The following is a 21509-nucleotide window of genomic DNA, read 5'->3' as shown; positions in this document are numbered from 1 at the left end:
AACCCCCACCCCACGGAAACCATAACACGGAACTGTTGAACACTTTGATAGAGAGAGTCATAAATACATGTTCACTAAATGAACCAAGCAACTCAGCAGAAAATATATATTATTTATGTGATGTAACGTTACTTGTTGGCTGCTTCTGCAGGAAAAATGCATAACAGCTTCTTTTTTTTCTGCCATTGTCTCATTTTTGTGTGTGGATATTTTCTGTACAGGATGACTGATATAAAAAGACCTACAATTAATTTATTAAAGGAGTGGGGTGGATTTCGTATTTTCCAAGCAGCGCCATTTTACAGCACAACTATGTTTCCTTCACTTGTAAAAAATAAAAAAAATGCTGTGAATATCGAACATGTTGTAAGAGCCAAATGAATGATTATTGAGGTGACGGGAGTACACGGCTTTGACACTTAGGTGGTGGGTGTGTCGAGGTGGGCGTGGCTGTCACTAAAGGTATGAATGGGAGCCATACTGGCGTGTGCTGGCTTATTATGTTTGAGGAAGCGGGTGCGCCGGGGTGGTCATAATTTCTGTTGACCGTGTTTAATGCCGTTTATTGTTGGCACTATTGGATGGTCTGGCCTGGTCAGTCAGTGTCATTCTGTAAGATCTGAAGTCAGACAATCAAAGTGGAATAAATGGATGATTGCAACAACAAAGAAGCGGCATGGAGTTTTTTGAAGCAAGCGTCGGATAGTTTAAAATTTCCCCGCGTTATCCCAGTGCGGCCCTCATACATTTTTAGCTTTGCCGCACAAAAGAAACTTGAAATTGAATCTATGTCTCTTTATGAAGCTTCTTCTCTTTCCAACACTCCATCTTCAGCACAAAATCACAACAATGTTTCTCCATTATGCCATTTACTATCGTTCTTACCAGCGTTGCACTGAGCTCTGCAGACTCGCAGTTCCAACAGGTGTTTGCTAATTGCTGCTGCTGCTAGTCTGGAGGAGCTGAGTGGGAAGAGGCTTGGCTGGAGACCGCAGCTCTAAGACGGAGCTAATGCTAATAGCAGCGTTTCAAGGATTCCTCAGAATCAAAGCAACACTCCATATGTGATCTTGATGAGGGAATAACAGTATAACATGATGTGAAGTAAAAAAAGAAAAAAAGATTTTCCAGAATAAACTGGCTCTACCTTCCTATTCTGGTCACACATTGCTGTGGGATGCCGTTCTATTGCTTAGCCAGTATTAGTCTAAATTATGTCAATATGGACTTAAAGTCAAAATTGGATGGATTAAATGTGGACAAGCTTCATTAGATGAACAAATAAATTAACCAAACACAAATTTCCACACTTTCTGTGCAAAGTATTTTGAAGCACTGAACATATTCTGCAAAGAAAAACACATTTCATGATGAAGAAACCAGAGAAAATTGGTCTTGCTGGAAAACATGTGTATACAAACATTTTAATAGACCATTATTCCAGAGACATGGTGACTCCAAAGGTTTTGTGTCTTATAGACACAAAAGTAGGTTAATTTGGAGTTTGATGAATAATTTCTTTAACAGGAGAAACGTTCAAGATTTTAAATTTGGATTCTGTGCTTCCAGTTTAGACATTTTTTATTTAGCATCTTCTTTAGAGACTTTAAAATAAACACTCTAACAAAGTTCCCAGTGAATTATCTGACCAGCCTTTTGCATGTTTCTGTATTGATTCACCTTGAATGATAAACTCTAAGTGTTTAAAGCTGGAAGGCCTCTTTACCATCACCCTAATCTGTAACTCCCTCCACATATTCTGTCATTTTCATGAATAACAATATCAGTCAGAAAAAAAAACTATTATGGCAAAAATAAAAGAAAAAAATCCTCCATCATATTTTTGGTAAGTTTTAAAAACAGACAATTAAATGTTTAAATTAAATCATAAGGTGCAAACAGCTTTTGTTTAATGTTGTGCATATTGATGCAAACAGGTTATTGCAGCATCTTGAATTTTATTGTTATTCCAAACAGGTTTGTTTGATTTTCATGTTGCACATATCCTGAATTGAACAGCATATGTGCAACACAAAAGGAGGATAATTTACGACACAAAAAAACTCCAACAAACGAATTTAACACTTTTGATCTGGTATATAGAATTGCAGCAAAGGTTGAGAAGGTCATGCATGAGTGAATGAGTATCAGATGTCATCCTTTGATACAAAGATATTTTGTATTTTAGAAAACTACTTCAAAAGTACTAGAGCTATCAGAGTGTTTATAAAAAAATTAAAATACAGCAGCTTCTGAACTGTAGTATGGTCGGGTTTTTAGAAGTCCTTAAAAGTGGTGTAAGATCCTTTTAGGGTGGAAAATACAAGAAAGGAGAGCGGGTCTCGCATGTAGGAGGGACAGGAAATGAGGAGATGAAAGTGAGTCTGTAGACAACAACATGGACAATGACTCAGGCTTTTTTCACACTCTGATCCCCTTCACATGTTGATAGCCCCTCATCCACTCAAACACACTCATGGTCCCTTTTAGTCCCGGCCAAAATGACCTTTTTCCTTCAGTTTTTTCCTACTAAAAGGAAAAAAACGCAGCTCTGATCCAGCACTACACTGTAAAAACATAAAATCTTACCAAGAATGTTTGATCCAGCTTCTAGTTCAAATATGTTAGTATGCTTTAAATAAGACAAAACTAACATACTTATTTTAAAGGTGACCCATTAGGCTTCCTTGAGCAGTTTGGGATAAGTCTATACAAATCATGTTTACTACATTTTTTGCACAAAATCATTCTTAGATGAGATTTTAGTCTGGTCACTTCTGCCTATTTTGAGCTCCTTTCAGAATGAGCTGCTTTAGAGCCTCTTGTTACTTTACAGCCAAATGTGCTGGCTACACACCCACAAACTCAACGTTTGCACTCACACATGAAAATGGCTGCTAACACATTATATTGCTAATATAAGGCCACACTACTTTGAAAAGCAGAAGCAGAGCCTCCTGTACAACCAACAACGGTGCAGCAAGTGATATCTGGATGGAAAGTCAACAATAAAGCTCTTCTCTTTTCCAGCAGCCATAGTACAGCATGTACAGTGATAAAACCAGCTGACCAAATGCATGGCAACTCAGGTTGCTAGGTAACGGTGCAGCGACTCAACAATCTTGATGACTGCGCATTTCAAAATGAGGAGGATTTTGAAATTACTCATTTTCCAGACAGCAAAAAAACATTAACCTATTGCCAAAAAGTGGCTTGGGTTTTTTTTAAAGTGCTTTGGCATTTTTAGAAGCAGTAGAAACCATAAAGGAAGGATAAAAACATCCAAAAAGTGAATATTTCCATAGTAGGTCCCCTTTATGTCAATGATTCCTTAATATGGTGAAATAATCTGCTATTGGATCTAGTACTTTTCATCAATATTAAGGTATTATTGACTTAAAACAAGCTCCTATTTTTATTTTATTGCTGAAAAATTACTTGTGAGTTAATTTTGTCTTATTTCAAGTGAACTAAGACATTTTCAGTAGAAACAAAACCAAAAATATTTAGTAAGATTTTGGTTTTTTATGGGGGAAAAAAAAATCACTCCAGACACATTTTAATGTTTAAATATAAATTTGTATTTACATCAATATTAACATCAAGAAACAAGGTAAGAAAACAAAACCCAACAGTATTTTACATCCTGCGATCATGATCGTGTGTTTTCCAGATTTGCTCCTGCGACGTCAAAAGAAGAGCAACGTTCCCTGTTTTTAATATTTATTTTTCCTCAATTCCAGCCTGTTGTTTTGACATGAAAATAACACAAATCATGGATAAAACCTCTTCTCCAACTCAAAAGGACATTCTTAATGAATGTAAGCACCACATAAAAATCAACTGGCTGTAAGGTTCACAGAAAGACAAAGATTTAAATCACCTCAGCAGAACCGGAACTATACAGAATCCAACTTTTGCTCCCCTTACATTAAATGCAACAGTAAAAAAAAACAACAAGAAAACAAACACAATCTACTGAGCTGTTTCTATGCACTGCAGGATGACAAACAGAAATCTTTGGACTGAGCGTGTGTTCAAAGGTAGATTCCTCAGCAAAAACCTCAACAAGACAAAAAAAACAAAAGAGATTATGGATGAAATTATGGTCTAAATTCCTCCTTTTGTAGCCTGAATTTGAGTTAAAACTACGATTTTTGAAGCACGTCAGGAGAGGATTGACTGGCAAGAGATCTGGGCCCACAGAACAACACAATCATGTGTCACCTCTTTTGCTGTATAGACATATTTCATTGTTTTTTTTATTATTTTTTTTTTTTTAAAAGAAAAATAACTTATTTAAAAAAGCGTAACAACCTACTAGCACCTGTATGCTTCAGACTACATTCTAGGAAAATAGGAAGAGGGTTCACGGTTTAAGGATTATTAGAAATAAAAAAAGTGCTTCCAGTCAGCGGGAAAATGGCAGTATATCAAAGAAATATACATGTACTGCTTCCAAAAAACAGGCATTATCCTCCCAATTAATGTATCGAAAAGAAGAGCTGACCTATGACGGAATAAGAAAATTACACCTTTAAATATTAAGCCTTACAATCTGTGCAAAAAACAGTATGTGAGCTAGAAAAGCATAAATATATTTATATATAGTACATTTGAAGCATATTTACAGATCACATTTACAGAAAAGAGGAATAAAATGTTCCAAACAAGACATCGAGCTTAATACTGCAGTACCGATCTTTGGGTGAACAGTGCGTCAGTGTTGTCCTCAGAGGGAAACCGGGAGGAAGGATTATTGCTCAATATTTGAGTCCAATACGATCATCTAGCACTTTGTTTTGTAGTGTGAGTGGATCAAACTTCTGTGAAGATAATTAGCTTAGTTAGACTGGATTTGCAGCTCTGAGCTTTCTTTTTTTTATCTTTACAACTTTAAAAGATCAGATTTTAGCTTCTGACTGGCTCACCACTGATTTGTCTTGGTGAGGTGTAAAACAGTCTGGGTTTTTTGTGCATCTCTATTAGATGAATGTGTAGTTTTAATTTTTTTAAATATATTTCTATAAGGAATCTCGAGGATGGATCCACATTTTGCATGAGTTGTGCAGGACCGGCATGGTTGCCATGAAGTGGTTTATTTAAACTTGTTGAGAAATACCTCAATTTATAGTCATCATTAAATTGCAAAAAGATCACTTCAAAAAGGAAAATTACCCTTTTAGGAGCAATTTTAAAATCTTAATTCATCTTCTTATAAACACAACTCTTCTCTGGTTCCCTCTGAGGAGCAAAACCTGCAAAGTTGACCCAATCTTAAAGAATGTGAATAGAAAAAAAAAGAAGAGGACATTTCTGAGGCTATTTAGTAATTCATGAATAAAGGCCTCTAAATTGCCACAATCCGTTTGATGTTGGCTTTCCTTAAAGTGCAACGAGCCAACGGGTTAGTTCGATCCTACTCAGCGGCATCCTGGACGACGAGACGATGTGCTACTTCTTAATAACATTCATGTGAGCGTCACAACCCGACGGCTCTTTAGCTGCTGGTCGTGTCTGCAGGGATCCGCCGGGAGCGGCAGAGCGATGGCGGATGGAAAGTTCAGAATCGACATTTTTACATCTGAATATAGCTTCGTGATACATTCGACAAAACAGAGGCTGTTTAAATACATTTGTCCATATAATGTAGCTTCACCGTTTGGTCCAAGGAAAGGATATACTGATATACTGCTCAGGAAGGGAGGAACATTGAATTCATGTCCGCCTCTCTGTGCATGATGGATAAACAGTTTGTCAGATTTTTAGGAAGGCTGTGTGTTTTCATGTGACAGTCTGTCTTGTTTCTCCTCCGGCGGTGTGGCTGACATTACTGGCCATCATTCCAGAGGGAAGTTCACTCCCCCGTCTGGTGGGAATGTGGCGCTACACGGAGGATCATAACACGCCTGGTTTATTTCCACACACACTGCAGCGCAGAAGCCGTCTGCCAAATCTGGGTGGAGATCACAGTGAGACAAAAGCTTCTGGCGTGTCCATCAGCAGTATTTCTGGATCATCAGGGGGAAGAGAGCAGAGCGTGAGCATTTAAAGAGAAACCCACCAAGAGAAACACGCAGAGTTCATTGTAAAGCAGCAAAGATCATTGATTCCTGTATCTGAAGAAAAATGATTGTCATGCTGAGATGTAGCAAAAAAAAGGAGACAGAAATTAGATATTTGAACAATGTTTTTTAATCCAAGCTTATAAAATGGATCCCTTTGTTAAGAAAGATTGAGACCAAGAAGACATTTTTAACTATCAATAACAAGTGTCTCCAGAAAAACAAGTAACTTTCAAACACTTTGGCTGAAAATCATAGTGAACCAACTAATGTTTTTCAATAAAAATATAATTACAAATGCAGGTTTTAGCAGTTTTTTCATGTCATGGAGACATGGAGCTTCACAACAGAATTAGACTAAAAGTACAAATAAGATTTATTTATTTGCTCCTGTGTGACAACAGAAATGTGTTTGTTAATATCATTATATTATCCAGGCAGGATTTATTGTTTTTCTAGTCACTTTTAGTGTATGTGACGCAAAAACGGATTTTAAATTAAAATGTATTATTCGCATGTTTTAGTTATGAAGAGCAGGGGGACAACAATAGAGCCCTGTGGCACTCCTCTTGCTGAAATCCTCCTGAGATGCATTCAGATGTGTAAACCATCCTCAGACTAAACATTAAATAATGTCCTTTAAGTATTGAGACTCCCACTCTTTGCACATACCTGATCAGGCCCCATAGGCATGCGGCCCATCACCATGGGGTTCATCCCCATCTGTCCCATGTGACCGCCTCCTCCGCTGGCCGGCATGCCGCCGTTCATCATCATGCCTCCGTACTGCCCGGGATTTCCCTGCTGCCCGAACTGCTGCTGACCCAGCGGTGCCTGCGGCCCGAACTGCTGCTGAGGGTATGAACTGGAGATAAAAAATAAATAAATACAGACAGGATTTTAACTAGGGGTGCATTCACACCAGCCATGTTTAGTTCGCTTTAGTAAAACTGCAGTTCGGTTTGATTGGGGAGGTGCTCAGTCGAACTCTGATCCACCTACAAACCTAGATCTCAGTGAACTCCAGAGACTGCTCCGAAAGCAGGAAACAAAGGGCATTCTGGGTAAATACAAGCAAAACAAACGCTTCAGTCTGCCGATAGACAGAGGAATGGCTTATGGTTTTCTGATCAGTTGATCCTACAACTGATCAAATCTGATGCTACTCGCGTTTTGTTTACATTTTGTGAAGGAGGAAGTTGCACTCATGTCTTCTTCGGTGGTTTCTGGTGCACAGGTGAGGGGCTAAACAGGTTTTTCCAAAGGGTTTGGTTTGTTTGACACAGTGCAGTGGGAAATTAAGCCAGCTGAAAATGTAACAAATGTTGCAGCTTTGGTCCCCAATCAAACCAAGTCTACAGGACTAATCAGTGAAAAAACATGAGGAAAACTTTAAAATAAGTGATGGTGTCGTACCTGTTGCGTCCCATGCTGCCCTGTGTCCAGCCTTTCATGTCAGCGCCTGGGTACATAGGTCCCCCCTGTGAGTGCTGTTGCATCATGGGGTTTTGAGGCCCCATACGGCCTGGCATCATGGCATTAGGCGGACTTCCACCTGATGGGCCAAAAGAGGGGTCACCTTGCTGGGTCATGCCTGTTGAAAAAAACCCTAAACCTTCAGCTCTCTCCTTCTACACACCGAAAATATCAAGCATCAGACACCAAAGACAACATTCAACCTCATTAGGTTCTCTGTGAATAATTAGTTTTACCAAAAGTTTGCTGCACAGCTTAGATCCGCCACAAGGGAGCAGCAGCATTCACTAAACTCACCGTAGCTCCCACCGTAGCCGAACTGCTGCGGTCCTGGCTGGCCCATGTTTGGCCCCCCCATGGGGCTGTCCATGCCCCCGGGAGCCGTGACGTTCGGAGGCGGGCTGAACCCCCCCGCAGCTGCTGCAGCAGCTGCTGCCGCCTGCTGCTGCTGCTGCTGCTGTTGCATCAGCATCATCATGCGCTGCCTCCTCATGTGCAAGTTGACAACGTCTCGGTTACGCTGAACCATCATCTGAGCATTTAGGAAGCCCTGCTGCACAGAGCAGATGTAATATTGTGTTTACTCTGATGTTTTGGTTATGTTCTGGTTTGAATCATTTGAAGGAGACATTTGTCATGTGGAAATCGTATTTATCCTATTTATTGGTAACATTACCATAAATAGTCTTTATTTTTGAGATATTCCAAAAGTAATTTTATAACCTACCTGTCCTCCCATGCCAGGCTGCATACCAGGCCTCATGCCAGGGTTTCCTCCTGGGTTCTCCATCTTCATCGCCATGCCCTGCCGTGTCTGATTCATAAACTTGACAGAAAATAAAAAATAAAAATAAACATTAGAAAATAGAGGAAATAACATATTTATACTTTCTGGCAATAAATTAGTCCAAAAGAGTAATGTAAAAGATGTTGGGTTTTTTTTTTCTAAAATCAAGCAATAGATTACAGTATACAGGGACAGGATAGTTGCAGCTAATCATGATGGTACAACTAAATACAAGAATACAAAACAAAAATTTAATGCATAACCATGTACATTGGATAATTAAAAAAAACGTCTGCTGATTTAATCAGGAATTTTTTTTTAACAAAACAATTATCAGCCTTTAAAGTAATCAATTTAAATTATTGTTTAAAAATAAAACCATGGATGGACAAACAGACAAACGGATGGATGAATAGATGAACATTTTTCAAGCTCTACTTTCCTTCTTCCTACTTATTCAAACCTGAATAATAATCTAAATTAATTGCACCATTTTCCAGACTGACTGACACCTAATTTCTTTTCAATGTACCTATTTTAAATTTCCACTGTTTTTTAAAACAAAACTTAATACCATTTAGCTTGATACTTACTGATCACTTACTTTTTTCACACCCAGAATTAGCAAAGAAATTGTTCGTTGTGAATGTCAGCTTAAAGCTATTATTGTTTTCTTATTTTGTAACGAGCCCCTTGAACATGAGATGGTAGGAGTCAATAAATAAAATAAAAATTAAAACAAGCTTATAGTGAAATCTCCCAAAGCTGTAACTGATTGGTGCGTATGTTCAGCGTGGCGTCCTACCTGCTGTCCCTGAAGCCGCTGCTGCAGCTGCAGCCTCATGGGCTTGTTGGCGTTCATCATCCTGGGTCGCATCATGTTGGCTCTAGGATGCCCCATGCCGCCCATCCCACCCATACCGGGAAAGCTCCCGCCTTGGCCCATCGGTGAGAGCATGGGCCCAAACCCGGCCTGCTGGCCCTGTCCCTGCATGGGGTTCCCTCCGTAGCCAGACTGCATCGGCATAGCAGGGGGTCCGGGATAGCCTGCTCCATACAGAGGCTTTTGGTCAAGCAGCATGGATGGGTCCTGTCCTCCAAAATGCTCCAGCTGCTGCTCTGCTCCCTGGGTCTGCAGCACACAAGACAAGGAGGACAAAGACAAGTTTGTCAAACTTCTCAGTTTAATTGATTCATCTCCGCCTGGTCGGCTCGGTAATTGCCTTTTTCTAAGCAGCACAGACGGACTCCTTAAGGCTCATCTATCTCTCTTCAGTGAGACGACAGTCTGGACACACTGAGTCATGACTGAAATATCGAATGCAAAAATTAATATGACGGTCTGTCGTGACTCACACTATGACAAATAATCTTTTCTCCCCCATTGCAGCACTTTCAGGGAGCGCTACGCTGCAGAGTGTGGCTCTTTCTGACATCTTACCTGGCTGACAAGGTCTGGGATACCGAGAGCTCGGTCTATCTCCTCCAGAGCGATGCCGTCGGTGTTGTTCAGCAGCGAATCCAGCTGGTCCAGAAGCGCCCTCTCATCACTCTGACCCTCACTGGTAGTGGGAGGGATCAGAAGGTCATCTAACGGGTTGCCAAACTGGCGTCTGCATCATGCAAACAGAAAAAAAGACAAAGGTTTGAATCACGGCTGTCAATTAGATGTGAATGCAAACTATAGCTTCCATTAAAACATTACAAATTTGTGCTAAATTCTTTTTAAAAATAGTGTGCTAAAGATTAAAAAAATTATTTTGTAACTGCAGTGTTTTCATTAAATTAGAAACACAATTAAAGTCACATGTGAATAAGTTTGCTCAAACATGTCAAATCAGTATCTTCCTACCACTTCCTGTCATTTTCTTTGTCATTTCTGTCAGTAGTAATAGTAGCCAGTAGTAGTTGTTGATGCGAAAAAAGTTGCAGTTTGGCGAAATACACAAATTTTGACACAGCTGATAAACCACCTCATCCTAGTGTTCAAAATTGCCGTGTTTCCATTAAGCAAATTTATTTTCATATTTCCAATTATACGGTCAATGGAAACGCAGCTCATGATAAACGATCCACTGACCTGTTTCCCTCCATGTTCATCATGGGTTCGTGCCAGGATGGGGACTGGCTGGGCTGGCCCTGCTGGCTGAAGGGGCTCATACCCATGCCCATATCAGAAGAACCTCCTAAACCAGTAAAGAAAGACAAACGAAGTTAATGGTGAGCAAGAAGCAGAGGTTATAGTAGAGATTCTACAACAAAAGTCAAATTTCTGCAAAAATATGCAAGAATAAAGAGAAAACGGTAGGACTTTCAAACCATGATACACTAAATGATTCATAAATGGATTATTGGAGCCTGTGCATCAATTAGAAATACAATTTCACCCTCTTTTATTGTTCATTTTCCTACTCTATTGTTCACCTTTAACCTGTGGAAACAGTTTCTGACCAACATGAAATAAACGTTGAAGGTTTCCAAAAAGTTTCAGTACCCAGAAATGCATCTTTACTACTGAGCCACTGGGTTGGATACCAAGATTTCAATCTCTCTCAGATTCTCATTTTTTTTTACTTTGCATCACCACAAGGCAACAGTTTGAGCAGCGTACCCATTTCCATGAGCTGCTGCTGCAGCATCGACCTGTTGCCCGGCACGCTGTTGGAGCGGCTGACCGTGGGTCCGGACATCACGCTCTTCCCGTTGTTGTACTCCATGCCTGGGCGCATCATGGACGGATGTCCTGCTGAACTCACAGGGCTGGTGCTGGAACGGGGCTTCCAGTCCCCGGAGCCCCCCATGGGAGACCTCTGGGGGCCTCCGCCTCTATTCATTGGTCCTGGATATGCACAAATGACAGAAGAGCATTGGTTGGAATTAGGATTGCAAGTTATCAATCAATGAGTTAAAATTGACTGATCTTATCCATCGACTGATGATTAACTGATAAGCGTCCATTTTCTTTTCTCTTGTATCAAGAGGGCCGACCATATTCCCATAAAAACAGAAAGCAACTATGTGACAAATATGTGACACACTTAATTCCCCATGAACAGAAGTATTGACTGTGGTTGCTCTTGAAAAAAATGTTAAAACTTCACTCCATGAAGTGCATTATTTAACTCACAATCAACCTTGCTTATTGGCATCATGTTTCTTTTTCACCACTTAAGTTTTCTCTACTATGTTTTTTTTGCCATCACATCCTCGCCTTCGTAACACACCAGTAACTTTTGTTTGAAAATTTGACACAGCTTGAAGTTTTCCAGCTTGGCTATTTCCCTGCCATCTTTATTTCTGTATCAACTGGCTGTGCTTAAGAATGACCAGCGCTGCCCTCTGCTGGTTGGCCATCAATCTACAACAATAAATCGTTTTTGCGTCCCTAGTTGTAATCATTGATCTGTAGGTCCAACTGTATTAGGATTTGGAGTTCCAGTATCATGCTGGGCTATGACTTATCCCAAAATGATTGGAGATCTATTTGAACCCACACTTTTTCAGATTTTTATTAATAAAAGACTGTTTGTGTGTGGTTGATTACAAGTTAATTGAATCCGAGAGCAGATAGAGAGAGAGGCAAAGAGACAATAAAGAGGAAATCTGCAGAGACACACACCCATGTTTCCTGGGAAGCTGTCTGGGCTGCCCATCATGTTCTCCTGCTTGATGAGCATTGGACGTCTTACAGCTCCTCCAGGTCCACCCAGTGGCTTCCCATCCATGGACATGGTCCTCTGGAAGGGCCCTCGAGGGCCTGGACCCATTACTGGACTCCCTGGACAGAGCAAGCAAAAAAAAAGAGAGAAAAAAACCTTTTCAGAAAAACCGTGCCTTGCTTATATATTACACACATACAACATCGTAATTACAAAAGAATTACTAATCCTTGCAATTTTTTTCACCTTAAAACTAAATACGTTGGTCTTTTCTATTGTTTTTATAGGAGATAAACTAGAAAAGTAATACATAATTGCCAAGTGGAAGGTAAATACTAAACAGCTTTCGAATGTTTTTAGAAATTAGAAAAAGTCTTAAAATGTGGATTTAAACCTCGCTAGAATGAAATCATATAAAATTAACTGCCTGAAAATAACTGAGCCAACTAAAGCAGGATTTACAACTAACGCATCTGACTCTGAACACATCATCCCCACTACACGGTGGTGGCAGCATTATGGTGTGGGATGACATTCCTCTATACAGTTGGAAATTTATTTGAAGCCTCACTTTTTGAGACTTTTATAAATAAAAGACTGACAAAATGTGTCATTTTTCTTCCACTGTTGGGTGATTAACACAACTGATTGTGATTTGAAGCAATAAAATTCCAATAAAATGTAAAAATGAATTGGGGTTTGTTTATATAACATGGCAAAAAAAGAAGGATATGAATACTTACGGCGTATATACATGACATGCACTCACTCTCATTTTAACACCGCTGCATTTACACACACTTATTTATACAAATAAGGAAGACATAATTAATTTTCTGTACCATAAACTGAGTAGCAATGCAATTTTAAAACACATTTCAACATTACATGTACATCTGCAAACAAGAATTTTCTCAAACTAAAATGCTGTAATCGAGTAGGACCGATTATAAACCAGAGAACAGGGCTAGTTGTCTCTTTCAATTTATGTTAAATCTGTTTTTTCAGTTTTATGGGTATAAAAGTACCAGCTTCAAAAAGACACGACTGAGAAAGACATGACATTTGCTTTAGGAAGAAAGCGATCCGAAAAGACAGCCTCTGATGGTGCCAGATGCAGTTTCAGTGGCATTTTGTTTTGATATCATCACATGTGATGTTACAACACCCACCCTGTGTGAAACTGTCACTTCTCATAGTTATTTAGTGCTTGAACCGCTTACCCTGCAGGCCGTCATCAAGGCACCCCTGTGGTTTGTTTCCTGCGTTGTTTGCCCCGGCACCTCCGGTCTGATCGGGGTAAAAGTCGGAGCTTGAACCCCTGAGATCGCCCAGAATAGACTCCAGGTTGTGCAACTACATTTTAAAAATGGAGCAGTTGTTTTTATTTTTGTAAATATCAATAAAAGTCCTCATCATTTAATAGAGATATGCTCTTACATCATCAGGAGGTTCTGATTTGATCTTGCTCTCGGCATGCTCCGCCGCAGGGCCGCCGCCGGCTCCAGGAAGACCTTTCCCTTCTAGATCTTCAACTTTGGGCTTCACATCCGCTTGTTCTTTGGAGTCGTCCTTGTTGAGGAGATAATGGAGGAGAGCGTGGGTCTTTTCCTTTTTTGGGCTGTGCTGCTCCTGTTTGGGGTCCGCGATCAACCCGGGGCCCGACCCGGCCGCCGAGCTTCCAGCTGCACCTTCGCCGCCCTCCTGGCCTCCGAGCGTCACTTTCCCCGTCGCCTCCGCTGTGATCTTCGCGACTTCATCCGGAGTGTTGCCGTTCTGAAGAAGCTTGTGGAGAATCTTGTGCTTCTCCTGCAGTGACCCAGTGTAGTGAGCCGAGGCCGATGCGCCGCCCGGGCCGGCCACCAGCCCCACGCCGCCGCTGGCGGAGGAAGAAGAGGAGACACCTGTGGAGGAAGGGCTGGTCATCCCGCCGGTGGCTTCCTTGCTGTCCAACCCCGCTGGAGCGCCGCTGCTGCTCAGTGGAGGGGGTCCGGCGGGCCCCGTAGGTCCGCTTCCACTGATCCCAAGCTCCTCGGTTGGGGAAGTCAACAGCTGCAGCAGCTTCTTGTGTCCTTTGCTGTCCGGCAGCCTCCGAGGCGGGTCGGCGCCCGCCGTCCCCGCATCGCCGCTCGCTTCGCCACACTCCTTAGCTGCTATAGCTGCCTGGCTGTCCGGTCGTTCTGCAGAACTCTCCGCCTGAGGATGCTGCTGGTGATGGTGGTGCACCGGGAGGTGGTGGTCTCCGGGTCCGGGCCCCAGGCCGCCGGCCGGACTTTTGGAGCCATCTTGTCCTGGTTTAGCTTGATGACTGGGCTGGGAGGAGGAATGGATGCTGGGAGAGCTGTCTGGTTTGTGGGCTGCTGAGGGCGACGTCAGAGTGGAGGGGAGCGAGCTCCCGACTCCCTCGCTGATGGCCTGGAGAGCATTCAGAGAGCTGCTGGAGAAGGAGCAGGTGTTTCCTCCTGCTCCTCCTCCACCGCCGAGGCCGCTCATGGGAGAGTGCATTCCTGCAGAGAGAGATGCAGGTTAATGCACTATCAAAGAAAAAAATCATGTTTAATGATGGTAAAACTGTTTCTAGTGAAATTTAAACACGTTTAAATGACCAAAATAATTTGTTTGGAGGTTGTTTATGAGGTTCCCCACGGTTCAATGTCAAGACCAGTGTTGTTTATTTTTGTATCTTAATAATATTTATAATGTTCTAAGCTGATAAATTTGATAAACTGCGGGTGTGGAAAGGGTTTTCAATATCAACTTCAAGTCAAGTTTTAGCTTTCTGAATTATTTTAATTTTGATTACAAATATTAAATACATCAATGTTATTAGTTTATCATTTTATTGTTCGTTTTCCTCAAACTTTAACTTATAATATTGTCACATTCCTAAAATAATGGCCTAAGTGATTTTTTTTTGCCAAAAGGGATTTTGGCAAAAAAACAACAACAACAACAAAAAAAGACTTTTGAAAGTTGACGACATGGGAAATATGTCTTGTTCTGCTGGGAGATTATTTCACTGATAACTATACTTTTTCATCAATATTAAGGAATTATTGACTTAAAACAAGCTCATGTTTCTTGCTAAAATGTTACTTGTACGTTAGTTTTATCATATTTCCAGTGTAACACAATATTTGCAATAGAAAATAGACCAATAATACTTGGTAAGATTTTGTTTTTGCAGTGAAAATTCTTCCTTTTTCAAGTTTACTGCATTCAAATTTTAGGTTGTTGGTAGATTATGACATTTTTAATATTCAGTGTAAAATGAAAGGTTATTTGTTACTTGTTATTAGTATTTATGACCTGAGAGAATAATTCATATAAAAAATCCTTCAGGATCTGACTAATGCATGAAAATCAGTTTAAAAAAGTGAACTTCTGCCTGTATCTTATTTTACTTCCAGTCCAAAATCACTTTAAGTCAACAATTATCGCTTAATATTAATGGAAAAAGTACTAGTTATAGGTGAACCAGACATTTTCCCATATTACAGGTTAAAATGTTAGAGGAGTGATGGAGAAATGTCATTTTAATCATCATCAGTATAAATCCTTACAAGTGTGGGGAAGAAATTGTTTGGAAGGATAAAATAAAATAAAATAAAAAATTGTTTCCGTCTGATTCTTATTTTATTTCCAGTCCAAACTAAAGAGATAAAATTAAATCAGTAAAAAAAAAAAAAAATCCTACCTCCAGGTGAGAACTGGTTGGCCCCCATCTTCGGGCTTCCCCGGTTCCGGGGGGACATCAGCAGTCCCTGCTGGTGGGGGCCGCCCATCCTGGGGCTCCCTGACGGACTGTTCATCCCGCTGAGCCCGAAGCCTCCGGCGCTCTGGAACGGGGGCTGCTGCTGCTGTGGGTGCTGCTGCATGCCCGGCCCGGGGTGATTCATGGGACCCATCTGACTCATCTGATTCATGTGCCCCACCTGATTCATCTGGTTCATCTGATTCATCTGCATCATGCGGCTGCCCAGGCCTCCGCCACCACTTCCTCCTCCGCCGTTGCCTCCGTACACGGAGCCGCCTCCCATCGGACCCATGTGGCCCATGTGGCTCTGCTCGCTCATGCCGAAGCCCCGGTTCATGCCGCCCATTCCTCCCATCACCATCCCGCCGCCTGCATTCACGCTCATCTGGGGGTTCATGTTGGCGCTACCCATTCCTTGTTGCCTCATGTTGTTGGGCATTATGTTGCCGCCTGGTGCCGGGCGGTAGCCATTGGGTTCCCTACGTTGGAAAAACAGCAAAAAAAAAGTTTGGATAAATGGGAAAACCGTGAGAACATTGAGGTTAAGCACCAAGTATTTCAAAACTATTCGGTAACATTTATTTGAGGGAGTGTGAATAACACTGCCATGACACATGACATAAACACAAATGCTTATGATGTTACCATGAATTCTGCAAATTATAACCATTTTAATGTAAAGCTGCATTAGAAGTTGCATGAAAAGGGTCAACTTTGAATTGTTCATTAAATAATGACAATGTTACTTTGAAACTTGCATTAAAAGTGTCATTATTTATGAATGAGACTTCATGATAAAAACAATCACAAAAAAAGTGTTGCCAACTAGTCATACTCAAACATTTATCTTAACAGTCTATGATTGGTGCTGTGAGCCACATTATGCCTTCATATTTATTTTTAAACTATATTTAGTATTCCTGATTGCACTCTGAACCATTTGAAAGAAGGTTTATTGCAGTTTATTTTTTATATGTTTCACCAAGGTGGCGCAAAACATTTCCCCCATATTTGAAGTTGAAATGTCTTGTAACAAAATTCAGGCAAACAAAATATTTTTCTAAATCAATTTTTTTTCAATATAAAGTCTATGAAACTAACAAAATCTGCAGGTGTGCGTCTGTGTCCGGTAAATTTTTGGTTAAAACGATCTTGTTCGTCATGAAGTGAAGTTACTCAAAGAGGGAGAAACTTTAATCAAGTAAGAAGAGCGACACATCATATTAAAATTACTCAAGTCAAAGTAAAAAGTCCAGCATAGCAAACAAAATCCTAAAAGTACATTTTGTCCAAAAATATATTCAAGTCAATGTAACTATTTAACCCACTCTGTATGTAAAGCTCTGGTGAAAATGAAGAGCCCACTGCACTCCATTAAAAACCTGGTGGTTATTCCACCAAATATTGATTCCTGAACTCTTCCTGAGTCAAAACTTTAGTATTGTTGTTTCTAAATCAATATGAACTTGTTTCTCTGCATGATTTGAGGTCTGAAGGCACTGCATCAGCAAATAAATACAATTTTTATCCTGGATTTTCAGAGTCATGTTCTCAGTAGTTTATAGAACAAGAGAACAATGTTCATTTGACTCAAACTTATACCTATAAAGGGTAAAATCAGAGAAGTGGGTCATTTTAAGCGGTCTCTTATTTTTTCCTGAGCTGTTTGAATGCAGAGTTTCTGACCTCTGCAGCAGGTGAGTGGAGATGAATCCTTGCGGCTCGTTGCTCATGGGGTGCCGGTACAGCTTGCTCTTGGTCTGGGCTGTTACTGGGGTGCCATCAGACAGGGAGAAGCGGTACAGGGGCGTCTCGGCATGACCCTGGAGAAAAGCTGCGCACAAATGGCAACAAAAACAATCCCTCAAACTTCAGTCATTGCTGGGAGTAAAAAGAAAGTAAACGTGCCACACAGAGGCACCGGGTCACATTAATAGTGTCGTCTGTTCTGCGTAAAGCTCATCTTATGTGAATATTACAAGGCTTTACTTATAGTCAGGGATCGTTTTGTTGATGTTTGAGATTTTTTGCTTTGTTTATGCTCCCTATCTTAACAGATACTTTAAAAGCTGCAGAGTAAAAATATTAAAACAGTCTGAAAAAGTACCTACCATCCACCTGGTTATGAGTTCACATCTGTTTTCCAAGTAAAACTCATCACTTATGTTTCCCTGTGATTATTCATGGCTGAATACAATATTTTATAGCATCATTGGGAATTGAAAAAGTTACACTATTGGTGATTTTTAAGGCTTTTTTGGTGCTATTAAACCACCAACTGCACACAGTTCCTCTTAAAACTCACTTTGTGTGATGTCTAATATAAAATTGTGATCAAGAAATGGTAAAGTTAATTAGTGTGACCTAAGTTATAGAGGAGAAAAACCTAAACAAACAACACACATTTTCTTTAGCCTTCCTGTTATCTGCTGAAGCTTTTGTTCACCCAAGCTTTTTGTCTCTCAGCTTTGTCTGAATGAAGCCACAAAATCAACTTTTGACTCAAACAGTGTCGCTGCTTAATCCAGTTATCTCTTTGCTCACACCTCCAGTTTTCTAGTTATTAAAATAAAAAGCGCTGTAGTTGTTGACAGCAGCTGTGAGGTTCCAGGTCTGAACCCACCCTCGTGATAGTGCCGCTTGTGCGACCATGGCTGCCCGTCGCTGTGCTGAAGGAACATTTGGATGCAGCGCCGCAGCAAGTCCTCCCAGCCCGGACGCATGGACGCTCGCAGGGAGCTCTGGTCGATCTGAATCAGTTTACCTGAGACACGGCAGACAGAGGCAGACACAGTGAGGACGGGTCAAACTCGAGTCAACACAGCATGCTTTTGGACGCCGCTCAGTGAGAGTCCAGCTCCTGACCTGACATCTCGTGTCGGGTGTTGAAACTCTCGGTCCGCTCCACGGCTGTGACCCGGCGGGCCACGCAGATCATGCATGACTGAAGGTCTGCGGAGGAAAGGAGAGCAGAGACGGAGTTAATGCTGGAACAAGTTATACTCCCATAAAAATGCCATTACGTGTTTCTAATGATTCCATTCATCTTTTTTATGATCTCATTTTTCATCATCATGGATTTCTTTCCATATTTCAGGTCTTATTTGTTTTTTAAGAAATATTAGGCAATTTTTGCTAAATAGACGTGTTGCAGCGTGACATTAGATGCGTTAAATCGCTACACTGCTCACCAGCGATGACTACCATCGGTTTTAGCTTTTACATTGTCAACATAACATGTTAAATCTTAAATTTATGTGTGATAAATAAAAAAAAGGTTTTTGTGTGTTGCTTTGCTGCTATTTGTGAACATTACAAGTAGGCAACAAGGTCAGAAAAAGTTTAAATAAAGACATAAATAGTGAAGTAGAGGGAAACAGCGTAAGCTTTTATAATTTTAGATTTTAGGGGTCTTTTAAAGCTCACCAAGCAAAGCACATAATTTGAGATCATCATTCAATTCATTCCATATTATGCTTTACTTTTCTCAAAAATTAACTTGCTTATATTTACTCTCTTTTAACTTAAATAATTTATGACTTCCAGAAGGAAGATTTTTATTACATTTTAAAGTGTTACTTTGAATGGAAGATCTAGTAGATGTTTCCAATAATAAGCTCTTTGTAACTTAACTAATATGTCAATAGTTGTTTTATTTGGATTCCCCCATATTTCTGAGCAATATGAGGGCATAACCAAGGAGTACATCATATGTCAACCTTTAATGAAATATTTTATTTTAAACAATAATCCAGTAGATTTTGCAACTTTATTTCAAAAATATTCAATGTGAGGCTTCCAAGAAGAGTATTGTAATGCGTTGTGGGAGGAAAGACAATGTCACAGACGTGCAGGAACACATTTCTGGATCTAGTCGCTCCTTTTTGGGCATCACTGGTCCCTCCACCTACCTTCTCCCTCTTCGATCATGGCCTTGGGCTGCGTGAGAGCAAAACACTGCATTGTCTCGTAGCGCGGTCCTCCTGGCCCGTCCTCCATTGGGCCGTGGGCGTGGCCAAATTTGACCAGCATCCGGCAAGTGAAGGTGTGACTCTTCTGTCGAGTCGCCTCATTCCCCCACGACACGCCATTTACTAAAAATACAAAGCAAACCAAGAACGGTTACTTAAGAGGAATAAACCCAAAGCTTCTGGGACTGAAAACCACAGGAGCTGAAAACCGACTGCCTTTAATTCAATATCACCAATGGCTCACATCCAATTGTACAAACAAAGCAAAACAAACACACACCACCACAAACAAGCATTGTGTCTCTAAAACTGAGAAGCTAAAGCCTCTCCGGCTGGCTAAATGGACCATGGGATTAATGTAGCCAAGGCGTCGATTTCCAATATTTCTCTCTCTCGGTGGCTCTGCCGCCGGCCGAGGCCGGGGACATGCAACCATCTATCCTCATTTAGGTCCTGACTACTCATCACAGCACACAACCACATGCACACAGATGCTTTTGGATGGGGTCACCTTCACAGAGAGAAGGAAAAGGAGGCAAACTTTAGAGAGCGACAGCAAAATGTCCTTTAACGATGACTAAAAGGTGCTTTCATGAACAGGTTAGGTTAGGTCTTTTACAAAACAAGTTCACTACATTTTTATTTTTTGCACAAAAATCATTCTTAGATATTGAGATTTAAATCTGGTCAGTTCTGTCAGAATGAGCTGTTTTGGAGCCTCTTGTTACTTTAAATCCAAATAAGCTGCTGCAGGCCACGCCCCCAACTCAACTTTTATGGTGCGTTCACACCAAACTCGTTTCGTGCAGCAAATTTGAAGCATTTCGAGTGTTTCAAGCCTTTGATGCAACCAAAGCGTCCAACGCTGGAGTTGGAAAATCTGAACTTTCGTCGCTCGACACGGAGCGTCGACCAATCAGAGAGACTCCGCTATGTGGCATAGTGGTGAGTTAAACAACAACAACTATGGAGGATAAACTAATTGTCGCTGTTTGCTGTCATCCTATAATCTCCGACAAATCAAATTATGACTACAGAGACGGGAATAGAAAGGATCTCGCTTGGAAGAGGATCAGCGAGGAAGTTGGACTGTCGAGTTAGTTATAATTTTTACCATTTGAAAATATGTCCCCGCTTTTGAGCTATCTAGTGACGTTGAGTCACGTTAAATAAATGTTGTATTTATTTAGACGATATAAGCAGGAGATGGTGGAAGAGTTTGAAGGACACGTATGCCAAGGAGTTTGCTCTTACCGTCAGCCTACAGCTATTTTGACGCGTCTGATGCGCGTCAAGCGTAAAATTTATTGACTTCAAAGTGCACACTCGTCGAACTTAGACGTGTTTTTGACGGTTGAACAAACGTAACGTGGGGGGTTATAATACGGGATATTTACAGGAAAACACTAATATGGGAGCACGGCGGCGGTGAGTGAAAACGGCAGTTTCCCGGTCAAAACTGGAGACTTGACAAATATGGTTTCTGGATGGTGAGTCAACAACAAGACACTTTTCTTTTCCAGCCGCCATTATTCAGAGCATACAGGCAGTAAAACCAGATCGTCAAACCTGCTGGAGTTCCGCTTGGGTTGCTAGGTGACGGGCTGGGCTTGGCTGAGGTTGCTAGGTAACGGCACAGAGCCTGATTTAATAATCTGGAGGATTTTGAAGCGGCTCATTTTCCAGCACCAAAACACACTATTACCAAAAACATGACTGGATAGTTTTTCTTTTAAGCACTTGGGTTGTTTTTAGAAGCAAATGGAAGTATAAAAACATACAAAATGTGATTTT

General features: G+C 40.9%; 1 protein-coding gene across 3 annotated transcripts in view; it reads right to left on the bottom strand.

Annotated features, from left to right (window-relative positions):
- Nucleotides 1-3562: 3562 nt before the first annotated feature.
- The window catches only part of LOC103147801 (nuclear receptor coactivator 3-like), a 69932-nt gene continuing 51985 nt past the window's right edge, over nt 3563-21509 (bottom strand). The window contains exons 7-23 of one of the 3 annotated variants that reach the window (XM_016678774.1): nt 19656-19838; nt 18610-18696; nt 18368-18508; nt 17431-17578; nt 15685-16223; nt 13428-14494; nt 13211-13343; nt 11948-12106; nt 10940-11167; nt 10409-10514; nt 9770-9941; nt 9134-9460; nt 8269-8367; nt 7839-8091; nt 7482-7659; nt 6738-6930; nt 3563-6011 (exon numbers count right to left, since the gene is read on the bottom strand). In XM_016678774.1, the coding sequence (XP_016534260.1) occupies nt 6000-6011; nt 6738-6930; nt 7482-7659; nt 7839-8091; nt 8269-8367; nt 9134-9460; nt 9770-9941; nt 10409-10514; nt 10940-11167; nt 11948-12106; nt 13211-13343; nt 13428-14494; nt 15685-16223; nt 17431-17578; nt 18368-18508; nt 18610-18696; nt 19656-19838 (4025 nt within the window). In that variant the 3' untranslated portion in view covers nt 3563-5999. Of the gene's footprint in view, nt 6012-6737; nt 6931-7481; nt 7660-7838; nt 8095-8268; nt 8368-9133; nt 9461-9769; nt 9942-10408; nt 10515-10939; nt 11168-11947; nt 12107-13210; nt 13344-13427; nt 14495-15684; nt 16224-17430; nt 17579-18367; nt 18509-18609; nt 18697-19655; nt 19839-21509 lie in introns of all 3 variants that reach the window. The other 2 variants (XM_016678775.1, XM_016678772.1) reach the window with 2 other exon arrangements.

Source organism: Poecilia formosa, unplaced genomic scaffold, assembly GCF_000485575.1.
Source record: "Poecilia formosa unplaced genomic scaffold, Poecilia_formosa-5.1.2 Scaffold190, whole genome shotgun sequence".
NCBI lineage: Eukaryota > Metazoa > Chordata > Actinopteri > Cyprinodontiformes > Poeciliidae > Poecilia > Poecilia formosa.
The sequence above is the reverse complement of the archived record's forward strand: the minus strand, read 5'-3'. Positions and strand labels throughout refer to the sequence as shown.